The 13245-nt window shown below is 38.8% G+C and overlaps 1 protein-coding gene and 1 pseudogene across 1 annotated transcript in view; both read right to left on the bottom strand.

The window, feature by feature from the left end:
* Positions 1–1665: 1665 nt before the first annotated feature.
* Positions 1666–2161, bottom strand: LOC114208367 (large ribosomal subunit protein eL32 pseudogene; annotated as a pseudogene).
* A 6324-nt stretch (positions 2162–8485) lies between these two features.
* SH3GLB1 (SH3 domain containing GRB2 like, endophilin B1) overlaps positions 8486–13245 on the bottom strand; it is a 34685-nt gene continuing 29925 nt past the window's right edge. The window contains exons 8-9 of the mRNA XM_028102460.2: positions 9334–9559; positions 8486–8956 (exon numbers count right to left, since the gene is read on the bottom strand). Of these exons, the coding sequence (XP_027958261.1) occupies positions 8849–8956; positions 9334–9559 (334 nt within the window). The 3' untranslated portion in view covers positions 8486–8848. The remainder of the gene's footprint in view (positions 8957–9333; positions 9560–13245) is intronic.

Here is a 13245-nt window from a genome sequence, read left to right on the forward strand (position 1 = left end):
ATATTTTTATCAGTGAATGGTCGATTTGAAGTTTTATCATGTTTCCTTTTTTTCTTTGGCTGCTAAAATCTGAGTCAGATTTGCCACTCAGGAATAGCTATTGAGCATAATCTATCACACATTTTTTTTTTTTTTACTATTTAATCATTTTTCCTTCCTTTTTTTAATTTAAAGATTTATTTTATTTATTCTAGAGAGAGAGAAAAAGAGAGAAAGCATGAGTGGGGGCGAGGGGCAGAGGGAGAGGGAGAGAAATCTCAAGCAGACTCCATGCTGAGCAGGAGCCGGTCGCAGGGTTTGATCCCAGGACCCTGAGATCATGACCTGAGCTGAAATGAAGAGTCAGATGCTCGACCGACCGAATGAGCCACCCAGGAGCCCCTACTTAATCATTTTTCTTTTGTATGTTACCTTTTCCCTATTATGTGGTATACATTCTCCTAGCCACCTAATCTTTTTGAAAGAAGGAAGAACGAGCATGCACAGAAATAGAAAGAAAGGTAGGATGAAAAGGAGGTAGAGGAGAAGAGACAGGAAGGAAAGTTAACCCATTTAACAGAGAACATTTACGTGGAGAAGTTAATGACATCAATAGCCCAATCTTGACTTGAGATGACTAATCCTAAATTTAACTTCAAGTATAGATCCAACCAGCAAAAAAAAAGCCATTCTCTAATAAATTATGGTTTTGTAAAATACAAATTAGTGATGAGCATCGTTTAAAGTGAACTAGAGGGGCACCTTGGTGGCTCAGTCGGTTAAGCGCCTGCCTTCGGCTCAGGTCATGTTCCCAGGGTCCTGGGATTGAGCCCCACATCGGGCTCCCTGCTCAGCAGAGAGTCTGCTTCTCCCTCTTCCTCTGCCTTTCCCCGCTGCTTGTGCTCTCTCCCTCTCTCAAATAAATAAAAATAAAATAAAATAAAATAAAAATGAACTAGAGTCAACTGGAAATAATGATGATGATCGATTCTGGAATTTATTCTCAAAGAAAAGTAGACATGCATTTTCTAGGATATTGATGTGCAAAAGGAGCAATGCTTCTCAGGGCAAACACACATATAATAGCACTAAGTCTGAATCATTAGTACATCTTTTATAGAAATTAGAATACTGGAAGCAGCTATGGGGATTGCTGAAACTCAGCTTCAGGTGTCTAGGAGTTAGGGGACACAGAATCCCTGTCCTTGAGCTCAGCTAGGTTAGCAAGTAATTGCAATCAAAGCAATAAATGCCATAGTTGAGTTACACGTAGATAGATAGATAGATAGATAGATAATTAATTCTGCCTGAGGGAGTCCAGAATATCTTTGTAGAGGAGGGAGCCTTTGAGTTTGCTCTTAACAAATGAGGGTCTTCAGGCAGGCTGAACAGAGGAAACCACACAGAAGGCAAGCAGCCATCAGAGTACGTGGTTGCCAGGGACTACCTACTGCTGCTCGAGTTCCAGACAATGTCACTAGAACATGGGACTAGGCAGAAACACCTGCACTGAACCCTGGTGTGTCAGGCTTCCAAAAAGTTGCTTGCAATAATAGCCCATTTTCTTTGGCCTCATAATTATTTAATATCTGCTTTGTTCTCATAAACCTGAAGCCTCCTCTATAGGCTTCCTTCTTTACATCCCTCTTCAGTTCTCTTACTACTCACTTTTTTTTTTTTTAGGTTTTATGGTTTTATTAACACAAATATGATGTGCACAACAAGCTGTCTCTTCATTTTCTTCGCTGCGCAGCCTGGCGTTGGGATTGGTGACTCTGATTGCCAGCTGGGCTGCTCTTTCCACAATAGCTTTGCGGTTCTTGGAGGAGACATTGTGAGAAATCTCTGCACAGTAAGATTTGTTGCACATCAGCAGCACTTCAAGCTCCTTAACCTTGTGGACTAGGAACTTCTGGAAGCCACTGGGCAACACGTGCTTTGTTTTCTTGTTGCTCCCGTAACCAATGTTGGGCATCAAGATCTGGCCCTTGAATCTTCTGCGCACCCCATTGTCAATGCCTCTGGGTTTCCGCCAGTTGCGCTTAATTTTGACATAGCGGTCTGACTGGTGCCGGATGAACTTCTTGGTCCTCTTTTTAATGATCTTGGGCTTCACCAGAGGTCTGAGGGCAGCCATGATGCCCAGTAACAGATGGCGGCCACCTCCACAGGCAGCGCCGAGAAAGACTCTTACTACTCACTTTTTATTGGCTGAGTAGCTCCCAGTTATAGTCAACAAACCAGAGGCTAATTTAAACTTCCTGGGGTTCATCCAAATGTGACGAGTTGGTTTCTGGGGCTTTGTCTGCTATGATTACTATAGCTGTTAACCCTGAGACATCTTTTGGAAATACTGCTGAGCAACTTTTATTTTTATCTTTTAAAGATTTTATTTATTTGACACAGAGAGAGACAGCAAGAGAGGGAACACAAGCAGGGGGAGTGGGAGAGGAGAAGCAGGCTTCCCGCCAAGCAGGGAGCCCGATGTGGGGCGCGATCCCAGGACCCTGGGATCATGACCTGAGCCAAAGGCAGATGCTTAATGACTGAGCCACTCAGGCGCCCCACTGCTAAGCAACTTTTAAGAGTTCAGATACATGTCTAAATAAATCTCTTTCATTAGAGATCAATTCTGATCTCCAGTTCTGGAGATGCTATTGGGACTTTGCTAATTGCCATTACCTTTATTGAGCTGAGCCTTCTGTGCCAGCTTCTCACAGCCGAGTGTGGGGTAGTTCAATTAGAAGGGGAGGTTTGGCATGGTTGGCCTGTCCAGCTCAGCATTTTAGAATAATATGATTACCACTTTGATACATGGCCATAAAAGCACAGTAGTTGAAATCTATTATACACCTTGTCTGGGCGTCTTATCTGGTTAGATACTTGAATACCTGAGTGTGGAAAAATCAGGCAGCTTTTTAAAGAACCAGATTTTGTAGGTTATAATAAGCTATACCAGGCAATATCCATTTATTTTTTTTTAATTTTTTTAAAGATTTTATTTATTTGACAGAGAGAGACACAGTGAGAGAGGGAGCACAAGCGGGGGGAGGGGGGTGGTGGGAGAGGAAGCAGGCTCTCCGCCGAGCAGGGAGCCCGATGCGGGGCTCGATACCAGGACCCTGGAATCATGACCTGGGCCGAAGGCAGATGCTTAACGACTGAGCCACCCAGGCACCCCAGGCAATATCCATTTATTATGACAGCTTCTAGGAAGATTTGGCAATGGCAGTGATATTTACTCCATAGAGGCTGGTAAGAGCAACTGCTCTAACACACTCAGCCAGAAATCCTAATAAATTATCTACTAAGTGCCAGCCACTTTGTACATAACATGGTAATAATCCTTTCAATCCTACAAGGGAGGTTTGTATTATTCTCATTCTAGAGTTGAGCAAACAAGGTCAAAGAGGTTGACGGACACAGAACCAGGAAACCAAGTGGGAGAGCCATGTTCTGCTTACCTTCCAAAGTTTCTATTTCCCCTCTGATGGCTATGCTCTCTAAAACCAAGAAACCTGCATCAGACTTATCACAAGATTCCAGTCTACTTAGGATTGTTCTACTGTTTCAGCAAAAGTCAGAAATGTGATTGTGCTTCTGGGAGACTGAATTAAAGCAAGGAGCAAGCTAGTACTACAAACATTCCCAAAGGATCACAAAACACCTAAGAGAAGGTAAAACAGTAAATGTCATGTTGGAATAACTTAAGACTGATCTTGTTTGAATTTTGTAAGGTCTTTTTATCTTCCCCTTGCACTTTATTTTTATTTATTTATTTTTTAAAGATTTTATTCGAGAGAGAGAGAGAATGAGAGATAGAGAACACGAGAGGGAAGAGGGTCAGAGGGAGAAGCAGACTCCCTGCTGAGCAAGGAGCCCGATGTGGGACTCGATCCCAGGACTCCAGGATCATGACCTGAGCCAAAGGCAGTCGCTTAACCAACTGAGCCACCCAGGCGCCCGTCCCTTGCACTTTATTTTTAAACTGAAGGCCCTAAGAATGTGTACTTGGAAGCCCTTCAAAAGAAACAGTATTTTGTTTTAATATACTACTGATAAAAGTGTAAATTGGTAGGTTTTCTAGGGGGCAAAGTGGCAGTAACAAAAGCTTTTGAAAACTGGCATATCCTCTCCACTAGCAATTCCATTTCCAAGTATTCATCTTAAGGAAGTATTAAGAACACACAAAAGATTTAGCAACATGATGTTCTTTAAAGCAGTTTATTAGTGAAAAATTGGAAACCTAAAAATCAACAATAGTTTTAATAAAATGTTGGCACATATGATGGAATACCATGCAGCCATTAAAAAGATGTAGAAATATATTTGACACAGCAGGATAGTTATGGTATTGTCAAGTGAAAAAAAGTTACAAAACAGTATGTACAACTTGATTCCATTTAAAAAAATGTATAAATGCACAGAAGAGTTTGGAAGGCTATACACCTAAATAACAGTTCTCCCAGATGGTGGGATTATAGGTGATTTTTCTTTTAAACTAAATTTTCATTTTTTCCTTTTTACCAAGACATCTATGATTTGTATTATTAAAAAAGCATTAACAATTCTTAAAAAGTGTCCCGTGAAGTAGGAATGAAAGAGCTTAGCAAGCTGAGGCACAGGGATGTAAACGTTAGTCTGAAACCTCTTCCATGGTTTGTCAGGGTGCTTTGATGTCAGATTGTCACTGTGTTCAGTGGAAATGTGCATGGTCGTAGTGCGTACCCTTCTTCAGACTACGGGATCCATTCCCAAGAACCCTTCCACAGCAACCAAGTCCTGGCATTCCAAGTACTATTTCCCTTGCTTATGCTAAGCATACCCTTATTCCATCACACGCACTTGTAATACAGCCCAGCAAGGCGCCTCTACACTTGAGAGCAGTGCTGGGTGACAGTGAGGAAGGCAGGGAGATTTTCTCAAGTGATGTCGGATAGTCCCTGAAGGTGGACGGCAAGTTTTTGTTGTTCTACTGAAGTGGTTCTCAAACTTGTAAAAACAGATGGCTGGGCCCTACCCACCCCTCCCCACTCCCCGCCTGGAGTTTAATTCAGTAGATCTTGGATAAAGCTTAGGAATTGCATTTAACCCCCTTTCATTTGACAAGTATTTATTGAGTACATACAATGTGCTAGGTCTTGTACTAAAAGTTGGCAACTTAATTGTGATAAAAGAATTATAGCCTCTACCTCAGCGGGCCTACATTCTAGACTGACAGATACATACTAATTGAATAAATTATAAAACTAATTATGACAGGGCTAGAATACAGTGAAGATCAGAAGACAGTTTTTGTCTTAAACTGTTTTTACAATGTTACGTGGAAGAACTGAGACTAGCTCTATAGCCTCTTCAGGACAAAAAATTCAGCACACGTAAAGGTAGAAAGTACTTGGAAATATGAATTAGCATTTGAAACAAGTCCCTAGGTGATGCTGATAATTGCCTATCCTGGGGTCTCATAGAGAACCACTGCCCTTGAATAGACTTTCTAATTAGGATAATGTAGGAGAAAGGGCACAACTCTCTCCTGCCCTTTTGAGGAGCCACTGTGTCATCCGGAGGAGGGGTTGAGGCAAAGCTAGCTAGCTATTATGGCTCCTTACTCATGCTTTAAGTGCTACATAGTCAGCAACAGATTTCAAAATTTCAAGCATTTGCGGGGTAGGGAAGAGATTTTTTGAGGAATCCAGTCAACACATGGAGGTAAGCTGGGCCTCTCTGGGTAAACAAAGCTGTTACTCCCTGTTCTGCGCTCTGTCATCTTTCCCAGTGTATCTCCGCAATGCCCTCCCACACCAGCCCCTCCATTCGCTTTCTGTCCCTTTGTTCTGGTGGAGAACGGCAGACTATGAGGATGGACTCTCACCCATGTGACCCTAGCCTCAGGTTTCTTAGTTCTCCTGTTACTCAGAATGAGGCACATTCCCACTTCTGGAACCTAACGTCCGACAATATGCATTTTTCTGACTAGCACCATAAAAAACAATTTAACACCATGACCTCTTAGGTTAGATTATTTTGAGAACAAATGTAGAGATAATCCAATCATTTTTGTCTGTAAAAGAGCCTACAATTATTTCCAAGTTTATTATTTCATTCATATGTGCATCCTTCACGTTACTATACTTTTAGGTATAGTAACAGGGGCACAGAGCTTATTTAAATAATTTTAAACTGCACCATGAATTATTAGCCTTCCCAAGCTTTTCTTCCACGCCTAAGAAACTTTATGGGCTTTTACCTGAGTAAAAATTAAAACCATGACTTCAAAAGTCAAAACCAAAATAAAAAACCCCACAAAAACCAAAACCAAATCCCCCTCCCCCCCCAACAAAACCCCTTTAAAATAAAAAAGCTACAAACATAAGAACAAGTCCACATATTATGGTGGATATGTGGTAGACAAAGGCACAAGAAGCATTTCAACCTTAACATTACTGAAGGCTACTGCACATTATTGGGTTATTAAAATCAACATTCATTTGATGGAAAACAGGAGGTTCTGATAAAAACTCATGCTGGCTGCAGTGAGGTTAAACCTAAATCTAGGTCTGATTTAAACGGGGTGGAGGACAGGATTGATGAGTAGAATGGAGCGTGGGTATAAAAGGTATCTCTGGTACACAGTCATAATAAACAAGGCCTACACTCTGGATTGGTCAGGAAGTTACAGGGGCTAACAAAGGGAACTGGTATTTACAGAATGTTTCTACTACGTGTCAAACCTTTACCTAAAAATGACTTACCATACAAGTTAACATTTGCTATAGAATCCTCACAGTAACCTTAAGGTGGCATAATTATTATCCCTATTTTACTAATACGGAAACAACAGTTTATACAATGGAGTCCAAGCTTAAAGAGCACAGGATGTGAGGAAGACTGGATTTGAACCCAGGGCCGTTTCACTCCAGTACCCGTACTTTTTCCCCCTTTACTACTCTACTTCCCATAAACCTAATTTATAGTTGCTGTTTGAGTTGACCTGGATTTTTTGTATTATCTTTTAAAACCTAAACCTGGATTCATGTCACATAAAAGATGGTACTCCAGGCTGCCTGCAGAACTTCCTTTCTGGGGAAATAAAAAGCTCACTCACTCACTTGGTGCTATAGCTAACCAGCTTGAACAGCTTTTGGGGTTAAGAGTATGGTGATTCACAGTGTGAATCAAAGTGTCTTTGTACAATTATAAAACTGCCGAGGAATGTGTCTCAGCACAGAAATAAGAGGGTAACAACTACTGTTAAAGTTTGGACTGTGAACTGAATTATTATCAACACGTTTACAAAGCTCTTAGGAGCTCTTAAACACATTTTAAAATACCATTTGTGTTAAGTGTTCATCATTTTTGAAAGTACCAAAAAATATTTCAATACATTAACATTTTCAGAAGAAATGAACTACACTTTTGCACTTCCTGTGTAAACCAGACTGAACTACTTTTAATTGTCAGAATATGCTACATTCTCTTGGCTCCAGGCCTGGCACGTAATTTTTCCCTCCGCCTGGAACACTTCCTCTCCAAACCATCTCCCACTCCCCAAATCCGAATTAGGTGACTCCCAAAGTTCCCAAACACAGTACCCTGTATTTCTTCTATCATGACATGGACTCTGTTATATGGCAACTGCTTATTTTTCTGTATTTTCCACTGGTCTTTAAGGTCTGCAGGTGGAAGGACTGTGCATCTTGGGGATACAGATAATATCCCCAGTTATCAGCATAGTGCCTGGCCCTCAACAATGAATGAATAATGAATGAATGAATGAATGAGAATGAATGCAGAAGTCCTAATATGGAAACAATCTGACTCACAGCAATGGTCCAAATAGCAATTTTCTGACTGCAAGTGTAGCACTAATAATTTCATGAGTGTGTTTCATAACCAGAGATCCTGATCAAGATAACCTAAGTTCATTAATAAATATTCAAAATTAGAGGCTTAGAGTAACCAAAGATGTATTCTGTTTGTATACAATATTCCTCTATGATGGGTGTAGTTGCACTAATCCGTATTTTTGATAAGGATTTATTGTTCCGTAAGAAATTTTCTCTACTGAAGTATGTTCTTAACAGATCCAATTCTGATTATGCATTAAATTGTTCCAACTGAACAATCTTAAAAAAAAAACATTGTTTAGCAAATTGAACTTGTTCCAGATGTTTTAGAACCTTAGCTGAAAATATACCAGAGTAATATGGTAATGCTTTTCAAGGACTAGCTTTTCTTAAATTTAGAAGAAATCATTCAGTAGTGTTTAATAAAAACCCCAAAAGCCCCCAAAATAAACCACTGAGATATAGTATTGAAGTAATTCAATTTCTGTTGGAAAACAAAGTAAACATGGTATAACTGCATTTGTTTATGGAAACATTCAGAAATATTATTTCCACAAAAGAGGCTTATATCCTAGACCTCTTTTTAAACCAAAAGCTTAAAACAAATTTTAATTTTATTCTTTGGCTATTAATTATACCTAATAAATGAGTCACTGATATCAATTCACAATAAATTTATTTTACATAAAAGAAAAAGCTTGCCAATAATGAAAAATTCAGTAGAAAACAGTTCTTCTGCTTTAAGTTGGAGCTCAAAAGTAGAAGCTGCTTATTAGTGAAACCTCAGTAGAAAGAGAATTTTGTAAGAAAACATTCTTGGCATGAAAGCACTAACATAAATTCTGTAATGAAATATTCACCATGCAATTTTATTGGCAGAAAGGCTGGTTTCTGATGGCTGGTATTTTCTTTTCAGTCTCCTAAGAACATTAACATGGAAGATACTTAAACCTGCTTTATTTAGAGTTAATTGTATATAAATACTGGTGTCATGATGGGTAATCTTTCCATAGTCCACCTATTTAATTGAGCAGTTCTAAGTAGGTAATTGGCACTCTGCCCTTCTGATTTCCCCTTTCCCCCATTAGCCAGTCTGAATCCATTCCAACGACACTGAACACAGTGATCACCTACAAAATAAAATATTTCCAGTTATTAACTATGTTACAAAGTAAGCACATAGAATAATCAGATTTATAATCTGTTTATTCATTACTAAAGTTCTTTAAACATTATCATCAACTTTGCTAAAAGATAAAGGATTTTATTAGAGGCAGTTTTAGAAATCTAGTTACTTAGTTAAAAGCTTTAAATATTTCTGTGATATTCTATTTTGTTAAAGAGTAGTAAATTTTTCTTAAATAAAATGTTAATATAACCATCTTAAATATATGAAAGTATTCATGATAAACTATTTCCAAATAAGTAATGAGGAATTTACAATTTATTATACTAGAAGGTATGTCAATCTATGATACAGGTTTTCTTATACCCATATCTTACTCACCTCATCTGCTAGAAGTGATAATTCACTACTGTTTGCAGCATCATAATCATACAGAACCCTGGCCTTCCTACTGCCACTGCACTCCTTAAGGTCAATGAGGTTGGTAGGAGAGGCGATTACTAGGCCACTTGTTGAAGTCAAGGCAGAAGAACCAATCACATTTGATGAAGCAGATGGCACGGGTGCCACAGAAGTTTGATTGTTGTTACAATAATTGGATGGAAAACTGTTGAAAAGAAAACGGCCAATTATCTATTTCCAAGTGACTAGAGCTTCTGAATACCACCACTTGGTGGCAGTGTTTACTTTCTACCAACTTCCACTTTGGCTAAAGATTTACAGCCGTCAGTAATATTTTAATGACAGAGGTTGCTATCTAACTTATGCCTCTTGGGCCAGTTATACTATAGAAAATTCAGGTGTTTTACAAATATAAGTCCTTGAAAGTTCTTTTCAAAGCTGTCTTCACAATTATAAAGTTAAAAAAAAGTTTTTCCCTGAAAAAATGATTTATCCTTAAAACACTTCCAAAAAACCTTTACTAGTATGTTTTATTAATCTTTCCCTGACTTTAAGAGTTGTTAAATAAAATATCAATGAAAAACTACTTCTATATTAGATACTACCGCAAGAGTGACGTTTTCTCAAGTTAATTCTTTTGAGAAATATCTGAATAGCTAGCCAAACTTTTTTATAAAACTGATCCAATCACATTTTTCTATTTATTCAAATGACAAATATTTATGGAGTATCCATATGTCCAGAATCAGTACCATAAGCTGAAGATACTAAGATGAAACAGTATCATTCCTTTATGGACATAGAGACAGGTGAGGACATAGGCATTCAAAAAATATGTTTTGACTAGTAATTATCACAATGAAACCTCAATGGGAGAATAGGGCAAATTTCACAAGTTCATTCTGTCTTGTATTTTTTAGGGGTAAAAATAAAAGTTTTATTAGAAATTAGTAAAATCTCTGTGATTGGCGTGCTTATAAATATTTTAAAGATAATTAAAATTTTCAACTTATTTTAAAGCTACTGTTTCTCCAATACTAAGTGGAAAACAGCACAAACTGGCTGGCCTATATTCATTCTCATCCAACCATTTCTAAGGTTGAATATTTCCTATGAAAATTCGTATTTAAATCCTAGGCCTCATCTGGTAAGGTGAGTGAAATTCACCCCTCCATAAAATACAATTTCCTTCTTCTCTATATGACCACTGAATCAGCCAGCAGCATAAATAGTAGTTAAATTCTAGCAATTCTCCCCTAACCTTTATACTCAGCTGATGAGTTGTTTCCTTCTGAACTGAGAAGAAAAAGAACAATCAGGAAGCATTTATGCTTTTGTGATCATCTCTTACTACAGATGAGCTGTCTGTCTACACTTCTATGGCTAATTTCTTCACCTCTGCTACGAAAATCTCACCTCCTTTTTCCTCTCAAGGATATCACACTAGCAAATCTTCCTTTTCTTTCCCATGTACTGTATCATTCTCATCAGTTTACAAATTTCTCCTATCTTAAAAAACAAAAATCTGCTAGACACACTTTCTCCTCTGGCTGTTGCTTCATTCTTCTGTTCCTCTTTACACTAGAACCTTTGAAAAGACTTATCTAAACTCACCATCACAGTCCCTCCTCTTCTGTTCTTATAGACAAGCTTTTGCCTCCACTGTTCCACTAAAACCACTCTCGTGGAGGTCAGCAATGACTTCAGTATTCTAAATCCAATGGTCCATTAACATTCCTCATTTCACCTGACCGACCTAGAGATCAGAGTGGATCCTTTCCCTCCACTTTCCTCCATCTTCTTCACCTGACTTCCAGGCCACACTCTGTTTACATCTTACCTCACTGCTCATTCCATACCACTGCTTCCTTAAGCTGTGTTGGGAGTGCTTCAGGGCTCAGCCCTTAGCCCTCTTCTTTTCTCTACCTCTACTTACAGCCTTTCATCTGGTCTCAGATATAAATATCCTTGATAAGCTGACCACTCTCTAATTTCTACCTCTAATTTACCCCCCAAACTCCAGACCTCCATGTCCTACAACTGGGTATTCTCCACTTAGATATCTGGTAGACATTTCAAACTTCAAATGTCTAAAACTGGGCTTCTGGCATAAAACTGGGGTGATATACTACCCCAACCTGCCCCTATTGTGGCATTCCCTATTTTAATTAACTACAGCTCCATTCTTTCAGTTGTTCAGGCTAAACACCTGCAATAAATCTGGACTCCTCTAAGCCCCATATAAATGAAGTCTGTCAGCAAATCCTGTTGGTTCTACCTTTAAAATACACCCAGGGTTTGACCGCTTCTACCACAATCACCCTGATCCAAGCCACCATCATCTCCTGACTAGATTACTGGCTGAATTATTGCAGTCAGTTCTAAACAGGTCTGTTAGCCTCCACCCATGCTCCCTCACATTTACCTTGAACAGAGGAGCAAGAATGATCCTGTCAAAGGCTAATCGAATCATATCACTCCTCAGTGCAAAACCCTCCAAAGGCTCCTTATCTCTGAGTAAAGGCCAAAGCCCTCTGTGTCCCAGCTTCCTGTTTCCTCAGTTCACTTCCAGCCAAGCCCTCCTGTCGCCTGAACATCACAGCGATGTTCTGCGGCAGGGCTTTTCTACTTACTGTACACTCTCCTGGAGCATTGTCTCTCAGATGCCTGCCTACCTGCTTTGCTTCCTTTCATCTTTCAAATCTGTCTTCCCTAACTAGTGTAAACCTCTACTCCTAACCATGGTACTTCCCTGCTTATTTTTCTCCATAGCATTTATCACCTTCTAATATACTATGTAATTTACATATTGATTTTCTACTTCCCTCTGCCCCCAAATAGAATGTAGGTTCAATGAAGACAGGGATTTGGTCTGTTTTGTTTACACTGTATCCTTCATGCCTGGAATAGTACATTTTTAAAAATTAAAGCAAATATTTCTCTGATGGATAACAGGGTTTCTAATGACAAAAAACCCTAATTTCTAATTCAGGTTTTACTATAAAGTTAGGAACACCTTTCCTAGCATCTTTTCCTCAGTGAACTCAGTTTCTCAACTGTGACTAAATATATACATTTCTGAAGATTAAAAAAAAAAAAAGCTCTCGTTCCCCACATATGTGTGGTTTTTAAAGTCTCTAATCATGGAATGTTACTTTCAAATTTACTAGTATAATTAGCCCTTGTTTACCAATGAGGTCTACCTATGTCAATTTTGGGGAATTAATGGTAAAAGGAAAAACAAAAAAACCCCAACCAAACAACAAAACCCTGAAAGACGATTTTCACCTTCTAAGAACTTTTACTGGTACATTTTAAAAACTACAGACTTTCTGCCACTGTAGCTTGATATATTAAAACCTTCTAATTATTTAAAAACAAAATACATTTACTAATCTTGTGACCAGTACTTCTGTTTCCTCATCTGTAAAATGTGGGTCCTACTAGGACCCTCACCGGTGTGAGGGCTATCACATTACATATGAGGTGTCTAGAGGAGTGCCTGTGGACAACTGGAGCCCTTCCTAAGGGACTGCTCTTACTCAGTTACTATTACTACTACCATCACTCTATTATAACCATTAACATTACAACCTGGTTCTACTCTTCAGAAATAGCTTCTGAATTAGTCTGGAATTGGATGATTTATCCAGTTCTGCATTTGAATATTTCTATATACTCTCTTAAAAAGCATAGCTTGTAACATTAAAGACCTAAAATTCCCCATCATTGGTCCTTACCAGTAATCTAATTCTTTGAGGGCAGAGAGATAAGCTAGACTTTCTTCCCTAGAACAACAGTACCCATTTCACTCTGTAATGTTTGAGCTTATCCAAAAGTGCAATAACTAGGATTTTGTTTGAATGGCAGAGTTCCAAGCATTTGTGTGGC

The sequence above is a fragment of the Eumetopias jubatus genome, unplaced genomic scaffold, assembly GCF_037043125.1.
Source record: "Eumetopias jubatus isolate StellerSeaLion01/CBP00866 unplaced genomic scaffold, mEumJub1_p1.0 scaffold_4, whole genome shotgun sequence".
In the NCBI taxonomy this organism is placed as follows: domain Eukaryota; kingdom Metazoa; phylum Chordata; class Mammalia; order Carnivora; family Otariidae; genus Eumetopias; species Eumetopias jubatus.